General features: G+C 43.8%; 1 protein-coding gene across 1 annotated transcript; it reads left to right on the top strand.

The window, feature by feature from the left end:
• Window positions 1-16121: 16121 nt before the first annotated feature.
• Window positions 16122-17663, top strand: LOC308673950 (A-kinase anchor protein 4-like; the record flags this gene model as incomplete). The annotated part of the gene is made up of 1 exon (XM_081338023.1): window positions 16122-17663. One exon carries the CDS (start codon window positions 16122-16124, stop codon window positions 17661-17663), a length of 1542 nt encoding a protein of 513 aa, XP_081194149.1.
• Between the last annotated feature and the right edge of the window lie 1874 nt (window positions 17664-19537).

Genomic DNA, 19537 nt, shown 5'->3' with positions numbered 1-19537 from the left:
AAAATTTCAAGTTCTGCGTCAATGAAGCAATTGCAGCATTAATCTGTAAGTCCATCACAACACAAGTGCACTGTTAGAGCATGACCGTCATGCTGCTGCAGTCAGTGGTAGTAGGAAGACAAAACATGTCACCGTGCAAACTCTGCCTTTTATATCTCAAATCCCATCCTTACATGCAACACTGTACCCGTGTCTTCCAGCTTTAAAAACGACAGGCTAGAAACCTAAGGCAGCAATTCTATCCATATTGATCTGGGACTAAGCATTACTTCTGAGTAAGACATATTTTGGTTTGCGCTGCATAGCAGTAATCTTGGCCATAGTTTCTTTACTTAAAGTCCTCGATGAGGCAATTCTAAAACCGATGTGAATTTCATATTCTTCCAAAGATTTTGCATGGGGTAAAATACATGGAATGACAAACATCTACACATAGTCTTGGCCAAGTGAAGGGACAGCAACCATCCCTGTACTAGATTGCATTCTCTCTGCTCCAAAATGCTTGAGAACTAGGTTATTCTGCACCTAATTGGGGTGGGATGTATCCCAAGAAATCAAGGGCTTGTCCAGGTTGCTTCAAGGAAATCTGAGCTAGCAACAGCAGAAGTGAAACTGGTAGAGACCCCTTCCAATCCAGCTTTGCACCAAGATTGTCCTTGGCAAACTTCATTTAGCACTTCATGTCCTTCATTCTCTTCTAATAGTTCCAGTTATGTGATCAATTTTTGGAGCAGCATTTCCTCCTTTTGGCATTTAGGAAGGTCACGCCTGATTGTTCCACAAAAACTTTGGGAACTGAAAGTAGATTATTTTTTCCCCCTCATTTAAATATTGTTGAGACTATGGTCCTCAATGCCATAGGAGGGACAGAGTTGTTATGTATTTTGCTATGTTAGGCTTTAACTGTTTTTACTAAATTCAAACGGAAGTGGTCTAGTAAATTAAGGACTAAATGTTTGGTACATTGGGTAAAATCAAATATGAACCTGAAACGTAGATAATGTGCCTCCAAAATTGATATTTTATTCCCCTTCAGCTCTTCATAGATAGGAGACATCAGGGTTGGAGAGGAGTGAGTGTAGTTTTCAGACAGACATCTCTAGTTGCTAACCCCATTGAATGTCAGAGGAATTCTGTAAGTTGAAGTCTACATGTCTTCAAGTTGCCAAGCTTGAGAAATGCTGCTGTGGGTGCTTATTCAGAAAAGGCTGGGTCCTCAGATCCTGGCTCTGCCACTGTCTGCCCTGTTGCCCATAATTGTCCTGCAGTATTGCATTTGTACTGACTTTAATGCTAATTAACAGAGCCCAGAAACACTTTGAACTGTTTTTCAGGCCTCTTAATTTCCTAGGCCAGGGATGGACACCAATTTGTGCTGCTTGATCTATTTTCAAATGGCCTTTGACCTAATTTCAAAAGCACTTTGTTTGTGACCAGTTTGGCCTTCTAACAAGGGTGACCTTTCTCTACCCTGGAAATATTTAATGGAGAATGAAAGAGGAAGGAAAAGAGAGTGAGAGAGGATCTAAGGGAATCTGGTGTCTGCAGGAAGAGGGGAAGTAGAGGGAAGTGATGGCATGGCTACCATGATGTCATCACAGAAATGATGTGAATTATGCATTGGGCATAACTGATGCACATTCCAGAATTCCCTCCTTTGCACAAGGGCATCGTGATGCATGTGAGGCTACTGGGTCAGGGAGAGAAAAGTGTATGTCAGATAATGGCAATTTAAACCTGTTTCAGTCCTGGGCTAGGGAGAAGAAAAATGCAAGAGGAGAGAAATTGCTAATGCCAAGGCATGGCAGCATCAAGATTAAGCACAAATGGGAATATGCCCAAAAAGAACGATCTGTCCCATGCCAGATGGCTTTTATTAGTTATTATTTGTTATTTTGAAGCTGTTGGATTACAATCCCCAGTGCTTTTTTTCTAAAAAAAAAAAAGGTGCCAGAACTCTCATCTTGTTAATCTGGCATGGGCGTGGCCTACTGTGTGGACGTGGCCAGCTCAACATCACTTGTGTCAGGGGCACTTGTTCGGACCTGGGCAGGACTGGGGCAAATCTGAGGGTCTCCGGCGGAGGGGGGATGGGACCGGGGCAAACGCTGGGTCATGGTCCATTGGAGGAGCCTCACTGATATTAAAGGGGGTGGGGGAAGACATGATGTTAAAGGGGGTGGGGGAAGACATGATATTAAAGGGGGTGGGGGAAGACATGATATTAAAGGGGGTGGGGGAAGACATGATATTAAAGGGGGTGGGGGAAGACAGTGTGTGAGAGAGACAGAGAAATTCCCTTTTTGGAAGCTTGCTTACTTTGCAGTGCTTTCCTTTCCCCACACTTTTGCTTCTCTGCTGGCTCAATCTCTCTTTCTCTCTGCTGCCCAGATCTACAGCTGCAGAGCAATTTCGCTCCCCCCCCCCACAGCCGATCTGGGCAGCAGAAGCGTTTTTGAAGCCTCTGCAGCTCGCATCGATGGCCGTGGGGCCATTTTGCGATGCTCCAGCGGCCCGATCTGGGCTTCGGAGGCCTGCAAAATGCTTCTGCTGCCCAAATCAGCTGTGTGTGTGTGTGTGGGGGGGAAAGCGAAATTGCTTTGCAGCCCTAGATCTGGGCAGCAGAGGCATTTTGCAGGCCTCCGACGCCCAGATTGGGCTGCTGGAGCATCATAAAATCACCTCATGGCCATGCATGTGAGCTCCAGAAGTTTCGAAAATGCTTCTGCTGCTCAGATTGGTGGGGGTGGGGGGAAGTGAAATCACTCTGCAGTGCTAGAACGCGCGTGTTTGGAGTTTGGGAAAGTGAGCAGGGCCTTAACATAAAAGGCTGGTTCTGCTTTCAAAAATAGAGAAAGGAGGGAAGATTATTGGGCTCCTTGCCTCATTCCCGCTTGAAGCCATCCTTAGCAACAAGGAAAAATCTAATCTATCCAACGCTACCCAACATTTCAAATATGTGTGCACTGAGAGGATAGCTATTTTTAAGACGCCAGTTTTGCACATCTATATCTAGGAATAAATCTCATTAAACTCATGTGGCTGTGAAACACAGAAACACACACACACACACACACACACACACACACACACACACACAGAGCTTCCAATCTTGTGAGCAATTCCAACAGCTAAACTAGCCTGAGAGAAATGCCAAATCTCCTCACCTTCCCAAACTCCAAACTCGCGCGTCCTACGCTTGTCTTCCAAGTTTGGAGTTCGGAGAAGGCAAGCGAGGGAAGTAGGACGCTGGAGTTTGGGAAACACAGAATGCGCGCGCGCACACACACACCAGCTGCCAAATGAACCTTGGTCTTCCTCTGCAGATACATCTTCAGCACCTTGTCGAGGCTGTGGGGGTTTGTCATGCTGCAAGTTTGCTCTCTGCTCAGTGCCTGCTAAGGGCTAGCCGATAGCAGAGGGAGCGGTAGCCTTGCCATGTGCTCCTCACCGGCCTGCTCCCATGCAAACTCTCACTGACAGTGCCGAACCGACAGTCGCCATCGGATGCCTGCCTTCCCAAACTCCAAATTCACGTGTCCTAGTTTGGAGTTTGGAAGACGAGTGAAGAAAGTAGGACGCACGAGTTTGGAGGGAGTAGCATAGCTTGTGCAAAAGCACTCTCTCTCTCTCTCTCTCTCTCTCTCTCTCTCTCTCTCTCTCTGTGTGTGTGTGTGTGTGTGTGTGTGTGTGTGTCTGTGTGTCTGTGTGTCTGTGTGTCTGTGTGTCTGTGTGTGTGTGTGTGTGTAAAAAATAGGTGCCGGAACGCCGTTCTGAGCGTTCTATGAGAAAAAAAGCCCTGACAATCCCCATCATTCTCGCTTAGCTGAAACTGATCCCCATCATTCAGCTTAGCTGAAACCCATTCATCTATGGAGGGACAAAAATCTTCACCCTTTCTGTCAAAGAAAAAGAAGTTTGTAATGATTCTGGAAATAAACTCAGTTGCAAAAATATTGACAGCTCAAATGAGTTTGTTATAAGTCCCTCTCACCCCCAAACCCACAAACTTTGAGAAGGTACCACAATAGTTGCCACTGCTCTGTTTTCCTCCATTTCCAGTCTCAGGACCATTTTGACAAAATTCAGATTCCTTGTTATAGGGACCGAGAGACCATGCAGTAAACAAATATAAATAAAATCCACATGAAGCCCCCTTATCACTTAAAGGGTATGCTGTGAATACCTGTCACAAGGCCAGGGGTTCTTTAGTCCAAGGTCCTCTGAAAATGCTAGTCAATCCATCAAACCTTTTATAGATCAACTCATATACCCAGGCTGTTAAAACACTGTAAGAAGATATGTGGAAGAAAGGTATCCCCAGAGCAATTTATTACTCTGCATTTGTGGGAGTAGCCCAATGATGGCGAACCACTTAGAGACTGAGAGCCCAAACTGCGACCCAAAACCCAATTATGTATCATCGGGTGCCAGGTGGGCGTGGACAATTGGGTGGGGGTGGCTGTGGTGGTAACGGCAGACTGGATGGGACTAATTAATTCCAACGTTGCAAGATCTTTTTCTTCCCGCAAGAAGTTGAAATTGATTCATTGATTGAACCTTGGTTTTTTTTACACACGGTGGCACACACTTAAAGCGAAGAGGTTTATAAAAGCCAGCTGAAGGCCTAGGACTGGAGCAACAGAGCACGTGCCCACAGAGAGATCACCATGAACTCATAGAGCAAAATGGACATCGCCAACAAACCTGGAGTGCTTCAGTATGGTTACAAGGACACTGACTTTTCTAGCCTTCCCTATATATGTTTCCTGGTAAAATACATAGGAAAACCTGACTAGACTCAGATTCCACTTAGGGTTAGGGTTAGGTCACCATGAACCCATACAGCTAAATGGACATCGCCAACAAACCCAGAGTACGTGGGTCTGGTTAGGAAAGCACTCACATTTCTAGGCTGCCCTGTCTATGTTACCTGGTAAAATAAATGGGAAAATCCCATTGGAGGAAAATTCCACTTAGGGTTAGAGTTAGGTCACCACGAACTCAGAGAGAAAAATGGACATCGCCAAAAAACATGGAGTGCTTGGGTATGGTTAGGAGAGCATTGACTTTTCTAGGCTGCCCAATCTACCGTATGTTTCCTGGTAAAATACATGGGAAAATCGCATTGGAGGAAAATTCAACTTAGGGTTAGGGCTAGGTCACCATGAACTCACAGAGCAAAATGGACATTGCCAACAAACGTGGAGTGCTTGTGTATGGTTAGGAGGGCATTGACGTTTCTAGGCTGTCCTATCTATGTTTCCTGGTAAATACATGGGAAAATCCCATTGGACGCAATTTCCACTTAGGGTTAGGTCACCATGAACTCAGAGAGGAAAATGGAAATCGCCAAGAAACTCTGAGTGCTTGGATCTGGTTAGGAGGGCATTGACTTTTCTATGCTGCCCTATCTATGTTTCATGGTAAAATACACAGGGAAATCCCATTGGAGTAAAATTCCACTTAGGATTAGGGTTAGGTCACCATGAACTCATAGAGCTAAACGGACATTGCAAACAAACCCAGAGTGCTTAGGTCTGGTTAGAAAAGCACTTACTTTTCTAGGCTGCCCTATCTATGTTTTCTGGTAAAACACATGGGAAAATCCCATTGGAGGAAAATTCTGCAGTGTATGCCTCCCAGCATACACAAAGGACAGCACAGCAGGAGGCTGATGGTGCAGATCAGCAGAGGGGCTGGACAGCTCCGGGCGATGACTGCTCACTCAGGATAAGCCTAATGACTTAAGCTGTTGACAGCCCCAGGCATGGTCAGCCTGGTGGGAAGCCAGGATCTACACCCATTGTCACCTGCACTGGCAGGAAGCCCAGGTTTGAACTGATTGGATGCCATCCACCTGGGCAGGTACAAATAGACGCCAGGCTTCCCTGTTTTCCCAGTTCGTTCTGTTCAGAATAAACTCATCTCTACCCCAGCTCTGTGTCCGTCTCTATGTGAAGCACGCGACTTTACAAATTCAACTTAGGGTTAGGGTTAGGTCATCATGAACTCAGAGAGCAAAATGGACATCGCCAACCAACTCGTATTACTTGGGTATGGTTAGGTGGGTACTTACCTTTCTAGGCTTCCCTATGTTTCCTGGTAAAATACATGGGAAAATCCCATTGGAGGAAAATTCCACTTAGGGTTAGGTCACCATGAACACATAGAGCAAAATGGACATAGCCAACAAACTGGGAATATTTTGGTACGGTTAGGAGGGTACTGACTTTTCTAGCCTGCCCTATCTTTCCTGGTAAAATAAATGGGAAAATCCCATTGGAGTAAAATTCCACTTAGGATTAGGGTTAGGTCACCATGAACTCATAGAGCTAAATGGACATCACCAAAAAACCTGGAGTGCTTGGGTCTGGTTAGGAAAGCACTTACCTTTCTAGGCTGCCCTATCTAGGTTTCCTGGTAAAATACATGGGAAAATCCCATTGTAGGAAAATTTCACTTAGGGTTAGAGTTAGGTCATGAAGGACTCACACAGGAAAATGGACATCGCCAACCAACTCAGAATACTTGGGTATGTTTAGGAGGGCACTGATCTTTCTAGCCTTCCCTATCTATGTTTCCTGGTAAAATACATGGGAAAATCCCATTGGAGGAAAATTCAACTTAGGGTTAGGGTTAGGTCACCATGAACTCATAGAGCAAAATGGACATTGCCAACAAATGTGTAGTGCTTGGGCATGGTTAAGAGGGCACTGACTTTTCTAGGCTGCCAAATCTATGTTTCCTGGTAAAATAGATGGGAAAATCCCATTGGAGGAAAATTCCACTTAGGGTTAGGTCACCATGAACTCTCAGAGCAAAATGGACATCGCCAAGAAATCTGGAGTGCTTCGGCATGGTAATGAGGGCACTGACGTTTCTAGGCTGCCCTATCTATGTTTCCTGGTAAAATACATGGAAAAATCCCATTGGTGGAAAATTCCACTTAGAGTTAGGGTTAGTTCACCATGAACTCATAGAGCAAAATGGACATCACCAACCAACTTGAATTACTTGGTTATGGTTAGGAGGATACTTGGCTGACCTACCTATGTTTCCTGGTAAAATACATGGGAAAATCCCATTGGAGGAAAATTCCACTTAGGGTTAGGGTTAAGTCACCATGAACTCACAGAGCAAAATGGACATCCCCAACAAACTGGGAATATTTGGGTATGGTTAGGAGGGTACTGACTTTTCTAGCCTGCCCTATCTATATTTCCAGGTAAAATACATGGGAAAATCCCATTGGAGGAAAATTGCAGTTAGAGTTAGGTCACCATGAACACATAGACTAAAATGGACATCACCAACAAACTGGGAATATTTGGGTACGTTTAGGAGGGCACTCACTTTTCTAGCCTGCCCTATCTATATTTCCAGGTAAAATACATGGGAAAATCCCATTGGATGAAAATTCCACTTAGGGTTACGTCACCATGAACACATAGAGCAAAATGGACATCGCCAACAAACTGGGAATATTTGGGTATGGTTAGGAGGGTACTGATGTTTCTAGGGTGCCCTATCTATGTTTCCTGGTAAAATACATGGGAAAATCCCATTGGAGGAAAAGTCCAGTTAGGGTTAGAGTTACCTCACCATGAATTTGTAGAGCTAAATGTACATCACCATTAATTTTTTTTGCACACTGTGGCAGAGGCCTAAAGCAAAAAGGTTTGATAAAAGCCAGCTGAACGACTAGGACTGGGGCGATGGCACGCATGCCAACAGAGTGGGCTCTGCATGCCACCTGTGGCACGTGTGCCTTAGGTCTCCACCACGGGAGTAGCCAAATCCATCTCTCTCTTGCTCGTTGCTTCTTAGTCACTTCTCCTGATTACTGCTGACCATCTTCTTCTCTTTGAGAGAAAGGAATTAAAGCAAATAGTGCTTTTATCCTCTAATTATCACCGTTTTTCTTCTCACTGCTTAGCTCACTCATTTGAAAAGAGGAACAAGCAATAACAAGAAGAAAGCATATTGGCCAGGGCATAAGTTAGGACATGGCCTTGGACGGATGTTGGAGAATGTCAGCTTATGACACTAATTCTGCCTGCTGAGTGTGAGGAAATGGGATGCAAATACAGGGCACTATGCAAAATGTAAGGGATGTTGGTGTACAATTCAACTCAAAGATCCTCAGTTTCTCTTCAAGTGGTCAAATGCAGTAGGTTCCAACAGGTGGCGCTGCAACCTCATCATTCTTGTTGAGATGTTTAGATGCTGGAAGAGAAGCAGTCTCTTCTACCACAAATCTCCTCAGATCCACGCTTTGCTCCCTCATTAAGGATCACTGGACACAAATATGGGTGCCTAAGTGGGTGTGAATCCTCAGTACTGATCCTGTCAGGGTAACTGGACTATGAAAGTCTCCAATAGCTGAAAGTATTGTAATGCCTAGGAAGGAAATGCTGAGGCCTTTCCATTTTCCAAATATTTAACCATTGTATTTGAGACTTATTAAGTAATGACAATGCTGTCTAACTACATCCAGAGTGGAAGGCTGGGGAATGGCTTGCTGGAGGAGAGGCTGTTGGATGGGGTGTCCTTGGAGGACACTTTGAGCACTTCCTCCTACCCCATCCAATTGGCTGCTCACCTTTTGCTAGCACTCCTGCCAAGGGGAACCTGTGTCTGGACAGGTAAATGTAAAATCTCCTTTGAATTTGATTTCTGATGATGTCACAAAAGCTTTCATGTTATTTGCTTGGCAACAAACAGACATTTGCTTTGGGGGGGGGCAGGTTAGCCTCCTATTTAATTTACAGACCCATGATTTCCTGTTGGTCTCTTTTCCTAATACTAATCTAGTGTTTCAAGATCAGCCCAAGTACTGGTAGAAGTACCCTGAAATACCTGGAAGAGAGAAGAGGATCTGAAATAAAGGTGTCTGGTATGACATGGCCCTCTCAGCCCTGCTCTATAGGAAAACTTTACAGTAGCAGCAGCAACAGCAGTAAACTATTTCTGCTCTTGGGAAGAATGGAACTAGCTTAACAAGCAATCAGATCCTTCAACAAGTGTCCTATTAAACAAGGACGGACTTGTTCTTGGTAAACAAAGCAGGAGAGAAGAGCCCATTCTTGCACAGAGGGAATGATTGCTGTAAAGATAATATATATATGCCTGAAGCACATGGAGGATTCTTTGAGTGCACAAAGAATAGGAAATAAGGCAAACCCTCTTAAAAACTAACTACGTAGAATCCTACAACGATAACAACGAAAAGTAGGGTTAAAGTCCAACGTTAGCAGCCAAAAATACTCTGAACATCTTTCACTTGCATACTCCATTCACGTTGTTCTCTCCCGCTCAGAATCCCACTCCATTCCAGCATGCACCAGGGCTAGGGAGTGTCATGATAGCAGCGTTCCAATATCCCAGGGGCTGCCACAACAAAGAGGGGGTCAACCTATTCTCCAAAGCACCTGAAAGCAGGACATGAAGCAACGGATGGAAACTAATCAAGGAGAGAAGCAATGTAGAACTAAGGAGAAATTTCCTGACAGAACAATTGATCAGTGGAATAACCTGCCTCCAGAAGTGGTGAATGCACACTCAAAATTAATTTCAAGCAAACAGTAAACAGGATAAGAAAGAGAAAGCTTGACTCAGCCCAAACAAGACGCAAAACATTCAGAAGGGCTGATCTCTCGGCGAGAAAGCCCATTTGCCTCCACTTATGCCCTACAAATGAATAAAGGGAGCTGGCTAAAAGTTATGTTGTATTAGATCTAGTTTTCTCTGTGTTATACTGCTCCAGATGGGACTGATAGTCCGCAGGAAGGTGAAAAGTAGGGCTGGCAAATCTTGGTTAAGAAGAAAATTTTAGCTGATGGTGGGGCTAAAAGGGTTTTGGCTCACAAAAGAATAATGTAGAATATAGAACAGAGAATAACTGGGTTGTGAGGGACCTTGGAGGTCTCGTAGTCCAATCCCCTGAGCAGGAGACCTTGTACCATTCCAGGTAAATGGTTTTCCAATCTTTTTTTTAAACACCTCCAGGGATAGAATACTCACAATTTCCAGAGGCAGGTTGTTCCACTGATTAATTGTTCTCACTGTCAGGAAATTCCTCCTTAGTGCTAGGTTGCTTCTCTCCTAGATTAATTTCCATCCATTGCTTCTTGGCCTGTCTTCAGGTGCTTTGGGGGAACAGGTCAATTCCCCTCTTCTCTATGACAGCCCCTCAAGTACTGGAAGACTGTTATCATGTAACCTGTGGAGTGGCCTTTTTTGTCTTTTGACTGTGGAACATAGTGGAACATTTAAGAACGGAGGAAAAGGGATGTTTTATATACTCATGTATTATTTTCATTTAAAACTTAGAGAACTGAATTCTCAAGCATCTTAAATGGTTTTCTGTAAGGTTTCTTCTACAATCCATTGGCTCACCTTCCTCCCCTCCCCAACGATTGAAATTCAGATACTATTAGCTGTTGCTTACTGTGGATTGAGAGCAAGAGAAAAACCTCTTTGGAATCTTCCTTTGAGAATGTTGCAATAACTTGTCTCTGCTTATTTGGGGCAAGCAGTTCTGGAGGGGATATCTCTGTGTATTCTTCCTCCAAATTCTTGTTTTATTTATTTTTGAAAAACTGGTGGTTTTCCCAAGGCCCCAGATTTCTCCACACCTCCTCATAGCTGGACAATGTCGTTGCAACTTGGAAAAAGTAGCAGTGTGTTGCCCTGGGTGGAATGTCTGTCTACGAGGAGGGAGAGCCGGATAACCTTCTCAGTACAGTAATCTGGTTCCTTGGTGACCTTCATCCCATTCATACACTCTCAGCCTTATCTACTTCACAGGGTTGTTCAGATGTTCAAATTAGGAGTGAGAAAACATGTAGGTTATCCAGAGATCCTTGAAAGAAGAGTAAGATAAAACTGTAAGGCACAAATAAGTGCCATGTACTTTGGGAGGAACTGCAGAGTACCAAATGATAATTAGGAGTGAAAAAGCCGTTGGCATCCAGCATCTGCTAGTCCCGGCACACATGTCCACGTGAACCTTTAGTCCTAACAATATTCGGAAGGGATAGATTTCCCATCATTGCAGCACGTGCGCTTGTGTATTTTTATTTCCTGGCCCGGTTGTCATATCATCTATCAGATCATCCCTGCCACCAACATTATTCTATGCTTTTACAGAGGGCACAGTTCCCAAAGGATGTGCTTGAGATTCCTTAATGTGTTGAAGGAAAATTGTTTGTGCTAAAAAAAGAAGCCAGAAACAATGAAAGGCTGCTGGGATTTGCAAGATATTTGCCACTGCAGAGAATGCTCATTGTTTCCTTTGTTCTTGAATATACAGGGCTTTTTTTCTCATAGAATGCTCAGAACGGAGTTCCGAGTTCCGGCACCTTTTTTGGATGGAACCTTGTAGGGTAGGCAAGGCAGGTTGTATGACATGTGTGAGTTCCGGCACCTTTTTCTTTTACAAAAAAAGCACTGTGAATATATATCTTTCTTCTGATATCAGATCACTTTACTCCATCTGTTTTGGCTTCAGGTGATCCTGCAGGGCTGCAATAGAATTGACTGTCCTTGAATAAACATCCCCTAGTAATGTTTGCAGGGAAACAAGAGGGATGAGGACAAATAGCTCTTATTTGTTCACAGTCTGATTTGGGCAGTTCCAAAAAAGTAAAGTATTTTGATTTGGAGGGTGTGGGGTCATATTAAGATCTTCTGCCTACAACCCAAACTAGTGTATATTGTTCTGATCTCAGACTGCACATGAGTTCCCTCTACCAAAATGAAGAAAAGTCACCAAACACTGCACAGATTCTTTGTAGCAAACAGTTCTTATTGATCTGTCTTATTGTGGGGCCTTAGAGGGATACACCCATTTTATTACATAGCTGCTTCTTTCAAGAACAAAAGACGTTAGGTTCTTCTGTGTGTAGATCCAGAGAAGAAAGACAGAGTTTAGCTGCACGCGACTTCACATGCTCCAACGTGTAAAGAAAAACTGAGAAGCTAGCTGGGTCAAGCCACTCTTTATAAATCTCCCAGTTACTCCTTGAACAAGCTAGTGATCATGTTTCAGAGAATCGTCACGTGTCATTGTGGTCTATGAAAGGAAATGTCCTAGAGCCAAGCAACATAGCTTCTCAAGGATAGGACTAGGACCTATGTAGGAAATGGATGACCCCACAGATTATTAATTGAGCCTGAAATTGAAGCAGCGAGTTGTAAACCTAGGGATCTGCCAATATTGTTTAGGGATGCAAAAACTCAAAAAGTTTGATTTTTCTGCATGTTGCCATCTAGGGTCTGGTCACATTTCTGCAGCCCAGAAAATCTGGGTGTGTGTGTGGGGGGTGGGGTGCTTTTTGCAGGTATATTTTGGGCCCTGAGAAGAAATCCTACTGTAAGGAAAAAAAGGAAAAGGAGGGGACAGGTATGTGTGCCAGCTGGAGAGAGGACATCAACAGGGAGACAGGAGAGATCCCCTTCCTATGATTTCTCATGAGGGCAGCTGGGACAGTTTTTTTTCTGCCTCAAAGAAGCAGGTTCTGAAGTGTATGAGTTCTGGCAGCCATAGCGACAAGGTTGCCTTCTTGCAGCTGGGCAGGAAATAATTGCCACTTGTTCTGAGATTAATACATTGGCCAGAACTTGGAAAGGATAACAAGAGGAATCTGTCATTGCAAAGAATATTAAACACCCCAAAGAAAATGGAAGGGGGTGGAAGCAGCTTTATCACCCAAGCTGCCCTCAGTCTGGAGCTTTCTCCAAAGGGCACTTTGCTTCCCTTCCAACATGTTTTTTTCCTCACAGGAAGGTGTTTTCTGAGAGGAGAGCTCTGAAAAGTGCCCAGAGAGCCCTTTTATTTCTTCGTTAATACCAGGCTGGGCCTAATTGCGGCTAACTCATCCTCTGCTTCCAACTTTGGCCAGCTCACAGTAGCGCAGTTACTGAACAGTCCACAACTTTTATCAATTTGCAAACTTTTAATGTTGAAGGAGATCTTCACACATCAGCGCTACACAGGGATTTCTTTTAAATATTACATGTGGGGTATTGAGGCAGATAGACTTCTGAGTCTTCAAAGCCAGGGTTGAGAATGGACTGAAATACTAGCTCTGTGCATCATTTTCAAATACTGTTACAGTATTTCAGCAATCCATCTCCCAGTATTCTGTCTCTATTTGCTCCCCCCCCTCTCTCTCTCACACACACACACACACAAATCCATTGATTGTGCATCTTTGTCTAGTGCAGAGGACATTCCCTCCACCCTTTCTTACTCATCCCAGCACAAAAGATCTTTGTTTTGTCTCTGGGTTATCAAGGAGCCCTGTTATCTCCTCCTCCAAGCGGAGGGCTGGGGGGGGGTGTACAGGTGAAGAAACAGCTGAGGCTGAGGGCCGAGAATTAGAAAACAACAAGGGCAGCTGGGAACAGAGGAACAAACAGAGAGCGAGCAAGAATAAGATAAGATAGAGAAATGCAAAATATGTTAGGGAAAGAGAAGGAGGGGGTATAGAAAGCTATTGTAAGCTCTGGGAAAGACTACAGCCACCTCCTCCCTTCAACTCCACACCTGTGGCTTGGTGGGGGAGGGGGGGGCTAGATCCAGACAATGTATGATCTCTTTTATGAGGGAATCTAATAATTTCTGTGAATGAATGTCAAAACAAAAAATTACAATGCTTATATCTCCATTCTGGGGCATGTAGACTGTAGCAGAGCACCCCCAAACATCTGCAGAGTGCTTTTGATGTTTTGCCACTGACACCCCAACATTATCATATAAACCTATTAGTGGGTAGGTAAGTAAATTTGGACTAAGCATCTCTCATTCTAGTACCGTGTCACTCTTTGCACCCCCTCTTAATAAACATCAGTATGATCCATGAAGCACATTTTTTTGTGAAAGCCTTAAAGACCTGCTGATTTATATAAACTTTCCCACCCACCTTTTAAAATAGTATTTTTAGAGCTCATTTTGCTGGCGTGGAAATTCCTTCCCTCCCCCCCCCCCATGCACTTTTGTAACCTTCCCCTCCAATCCTTCTGAATGCCATTGTTAACACCTGCGCCCTACTCCTTCCCTAACCTCTTACCATTAGGAATCACGCCAAACCTGCCACGAGATAAAATCGACTCATTATCACTTTTGTGATGAGTGCCTTCAGGCTTTGTGCAAGAAGTTTTTTCACAGGCGTGTTGCTCTTTGCAATCACAACATAACCCACTTTTGCAGGAAAACTGCATTACAAGATATATCAAGGATGCGTAACCTATTTCAGACCTAGTACTGTATATTGTCTTTATTTTCTGTCTAAGAACTACGCTTCAATAGCCAACAGAACCATTTTGCAAAAATTGATAGAACCATGACAGAAAAGAGATAGTTTGGTGAAGTGGTTGAGGCATAAACCAGGGAACCATGAGTTCTTTGATTCATTAGAAATTTTTGGAATGAAATATGAAAAAGTTTAAGTGTTACACCCCTAGAGCTAATGATCCTATAATCCTTGAGACAGTCTGATATCCCAGGCTGTAAACTCGCTGTAAACTTCTTGACTTTCCCAGAGTTTTGGGGCTCACGGGCCACTTCTGATATTAAGAGAGTGTTATTATGGCTTTCCTGCAACGTAGTTGCCACAGCAAAGGCTTTTCTTTTACAAAAAGGCTGCCCAGAGCATTCACCCTGTCACAAAACATTGCTTTCTTCGAAGATAAATTGAAAGGTAAACACAAAATAATTTCTCAAAGAATGGGTTGCAAAGCCAAGTTGGAAACTGAATCTCTAATGATAAATCACATAATTGCTCAAATGAAGCACAGCAAAATGTCCGTGCTTCAAAAAAGCAAATATGGTGATAACTCAGAGAAACACACATACTGATGTCACCCCCCCCCTACAGAAATGGAAAATCACACTCCTTCTCCCTCCTACATCTTAGAGCAGGGGTGTCAAACTCAATTTCATTGAGGGCCGCATTAGCATTGCGGTTGCCCTCAGGGGGCTGGGTGGGTATGGCCAGGGTGGGCGTGGCCTACTGGGTGGGCGTGGCTAGAGTGTGTATGGCCTACTGGGTGGGCATGGCCAGCTCTACAACGTTCGCATGAAGGTGCCTATGGGAGCCTGGGCAGGAGTGGGACAGATCTGAGGGTCTCTGGCAGAAGGAGGGTCTCTGGGCCAGGGCCAAGGCAGTGGGGGCCGTTCCCTCACTGTTTCCAGGATGGCTTCGGGGGCCACATGAAACCACTTTGCGGGCCGGATCCGGCCCCCGGGCCTTGTGTTTGACATGTCTGTCTTAAGCAGTCCGAGGTATCACTTTGGAGATTTCATTAACCAAAAGGAATACAATGTTTGCATTCCGGTTTTGGAAAAGCTGTTCTCTTCCTCCAAGGTTTATTTATTGACTTAAGCACAATTAGCAAAAAAAAATAGCCCTTGTCATACCAGGTAAATATCAAATATGGAGCCATCGAAAAGTTAGGCCAGGTGAGTCTGATCCTGGATTATATTGAATTTCTTTGGCTAACTCAGAAATCCATCTGCTGCCATCTATTCACACACACACACACACACATTTGTTTCTTCATCTATCAAACTAATTAACCACCCATCTCCCTCACAGGGGGGCTGACCTGACCTGACCTCCTAAAGTATTTGAGCTGAATCAGAGCTGAAAAGAAGATGGCCCAGCCCTCTCTTGCTGAAACATTGGCCGCTTACTGGCTGAGAGGTAATTCTGAAGCTTTGTGATGTTATTGCTGCTCCATGTCCACCCAAAGGAAAGCCCCTTTTGCTGGCAAAAGTGTATGGGAAGCTGAGAGAGGAAACATCTTGAATCTGGCAGGGTCATCAAAGCCCTTCATCAGAAACCAAAGATGCTCTATAGCTCTGGATACAGTGGGGGGGGGCATGTGTGGACAAGGCACAGTAGCAACTCATTGCTGGTTGGTGGAGGATACAGCTGCTTTGTGAGGTCACTACTGCTATGTGTCCACCTAAGTGAAAATACCATTTGAAAGTAACAAGAGCATGGAAGATTAAGACGGAGCAACATCTCAAGTCTGGCCGGGTCATCTAAGCTGCTGTGCTGAAGGAACACCTACGCCTTTTAATACATTTCCACTTCTGACTGACAAAGATGGCTCACGAAATTGATTGGATCAACAGTAAGGCTGGAGTGTGCAACATTAAGTCCTACAAATCCAAACAAAAGAAAGAAGACTCAGACCGTAAAATGGTTTGCTTTGTTAATGTTGCCAACCTGAACATGAAAGACGGGCATTTGGGCCCAAAGGTTATGAGTGACCAACCTGACAACGTCAACGGCCCTGCCAGTGAACTCGACTTACGAAACCTGGAGGAGAAGGAGGTCATTGTAATCAAGGACAATGAACAAAGGAAATGCATGAACACCGACGCAGCGGTCTGCCTTTTCAAGCCAGGTTCCTCGGAAGATGTCAACATTGTCAGCTGGCTCAATAATGATCTCCAGAAATATGCCTTTGGATTTGAACATGCACTGACTCCTTTCAGGACCTCTCAGACACTGAAGGTGTTTGATAAGGGATCTCAGAACAACAATAACACTGGTTCCAGCAGTTCAATGGCTGAAACAGGAAATTCAGATGATCTTGCCTACTATGCTAATAAGCTCTGTTCCTTAGTGGTTGAGATGACACGTAAAGAGATCAAGGATAGATGGGACAATACTAGAAAATACCTATGCCAAAACATTAGTTCTTATAATGCAGGAAGAAAATCTAGTGCAACCGAAAGTAAACCATCTTCCGAAGAGGATGTCAAGGAGCAAGAAGGACAGTATTCAGACAGAACAAGAAGATCAGATGACTCTACGTCTGTCAATAAAGGGTTGATGTTATATGCAAACCAGGTGGCTTCAGACATGATGCTCTCATTCCTGAAGACCATGAGTGTCCAGAAGGGAAGACACCCTGCATCAGCATGCTTTGTTTTAAAAGAGGTACTTGTGAATCATGCCAAGGAAATAGTCTCAGACTTGATAGATTCCTCGATGAAAAATTTACACAATATCACAGGGGCACTCATGAAAGACTCTGATTTTATTTGTGGGATGAAGAAGAATTTATACAGTGTCGGAAGCCAAAAGTCCTCAGAGGTTTTGGAAGCAATGGTGAGACGCTTGTTTAAGCTCCTCGCTGGAGATGATAAGACCCGGGCGCAAAGTTTAGCTTTTACCTCGTATAAATTAGGGGCACAGGGCAACCAGAGAACTCAAGGCATGCAATTTGCATCCTTGAAAAGTGAGTGCCACGGCCAGTGGAAGGAAAGAATGGGGGGACCAGGCAAACCTCAAGCATCAGGAAGTCGGGGGCTAGACAAGCAAGGGTCAGCGGATGTGTATGCAAAAGAGCTTCTTTTAACAGCCTTAATGCAGATACAGCAGCACTTGTTAGAAAAAACCAAAAAAGCCAGACTCCGGGAAAGCCATGCCAACTCATTTGGCTATCTTCACCATGACTCCACCTATGACCGAAGTGGTGACAGAAGCCTGAAGCGCTCATCGAAGTCTTATGATGGAAGAACAGACTGCGATGGCCTCAAAGATAAAGGCGGCATTCTATTGTCTGTGATCCAGAAGATCTTTCAAGAGATTGGTTTCAATTCTGATGACATTTGCATGGACAAGAACAGAGGATAGATTGCAGAAGGCCCTACAGGTAAAGAATCTCCTCTTCTGAACCAGCCCAATGGAGTATCGGATCTGCATGACAATATGCAGCACCTGGACAAGAACATTTATAGATCAACCTGTGGGATCTGTGATGCAAATGATCTCTTTATTGATAACAAAAGGCATTTGCTCTTGATTTTAGCTCGTTAGATAACATCATCACAGCCCCATTGCAAGCTGCGGTGGAGTGAATTCAGATTGGGTGATTCAATGGTAGCTGGGCAAGATCATCAATAAAAAACTAAAAGAAGAGGAAAGACGGTCTGTTATTTATTGCTTTCTCAGAGCTTAAGCAATAGCCCTGTAACAACTAATCCTTGACCATTATACCAATGGAGCAATACAGGTAGCCCTCCACCACCACTGAGCCTAAAATTTCTGTTGTTAAGCAAGATAGTTGTTAAGTGAGCTTTGCCCCATTTTATTTTTCTTTTCTTGACGCAGTTGTTAAGTGAATCACTGCAGTCGTTAAGTTAGTAACATGGTGTAGGTGAATCTGGCTTCCCCATTGACTTTACTTGTCAGAAGGTCACCAAGAGTGATCACATGACCCCAGGACGCTGTAAATAGGAACCAGTTACCAAGCATCTGAACTTTGATTATGATGCAGTCATAAGTGTGAAAAATGGTCAAAAGTCACTTTTTTTCAGTGCCATAGTAACTTTGAGCAGTCACAACATATAAGTGGAGGACTATCTGTAGTGACTGGGGGAGTATGCGTGTACTGTGTGTAACACCTTTTTTTCCTAACTTCGAAGAACTTTAGCAGATCTTCATTTCAGCTAGTAGTTCCTAACTTTACAATTCGGAAATCAATAACATAAGAAGAATCTGCCTCATATAAATGCAAAAACACCTCAGTAAATTAAGTTGAGGAATTGTATCTAATGTAAAAATTACCTACTGAGCCTTGCAGCAAAGCTGGGCTTTGAACCCAGGCTTTCTGGTGGCAATCCAGCACTCTGACTAATATTCCATGTTGATTCTGAAATATTTGTCCTATCTTGAACCCAGCACTGCGGTCAGGATATTTCTGCTGCTTACGGAGCGTCAACAAATAAATATCCTACCCTCTTGAATCAGCCAAATTATTCTAACTAGAATTAGGAAATTCATGTAAAGCAGTGTATTAGTAACACATTTACATAGTTATTATTTGTCTCCTTTATTTAGCTAAAGTGGTTATTTGAGACAGTGTCATAGCAATGGTAATAGCAATAGCACTTCAACTTATATACTGCTTCATAGTACTTTACAGCCCTCTCTAAGCGGTTTAAAAAACAGTCAGCATATTGCCCCAACGATCTGGGTCCTCATTTTACCGACAACAGAAGGATGGAATGGTGAGTCAACCTTGAGCTGGTCAGGATCGAATTGCTGGCAGTCAGCAGAGTTAGCCTGCAATACTGTATTCTAACCACTGCACCACCACGGCTCACATCTTATTCTGCTTAATGGCAGGGCCAACTCTACACATGAATCGCAACTACCTTGACACATGGAAATGGACAGTGTATATCTTGTTGGTGAGAAAGGCGGCATATACATTTAATAAACAAAATACTTGTCTATAGTACTAGAACAATAGTACTAGAACAACTAGTACTAGAACTCCAGCAAACCCTCACTATTTTTTTCTACCTATGCATTTATCCTTCCCTCTTTGCTGCTGCCCACTGTCACGTTTGCCCACTGCCCACATCCAGAGACTATGCAAACAGAGATCATGGCATCACTTTAAGCAATTCATTCAGACAGACCAGTAGGCTTCCTCGTCTTTGATGTGGAGAAGACAAGAACACTTTGATTTCTACTTAATGAAAGATACAGCAGTGATCAAG

The sequence above is a fragment of the Vipera berus genome (assembly GCF_964194415.1).
Source record: "Vipera berus genome assembly, chromosome: 1".
NCBI lineage: Eukaryota > Metazoa > Chordata > Lepidosauria > Squamata > Viperidae > Vipera > Vipera berus.
The sequence above is the reverse complement of the archived record's forward strand: the minus strand, read 5'-3'. Positions and strand labels throughout refer to the sequence as shown.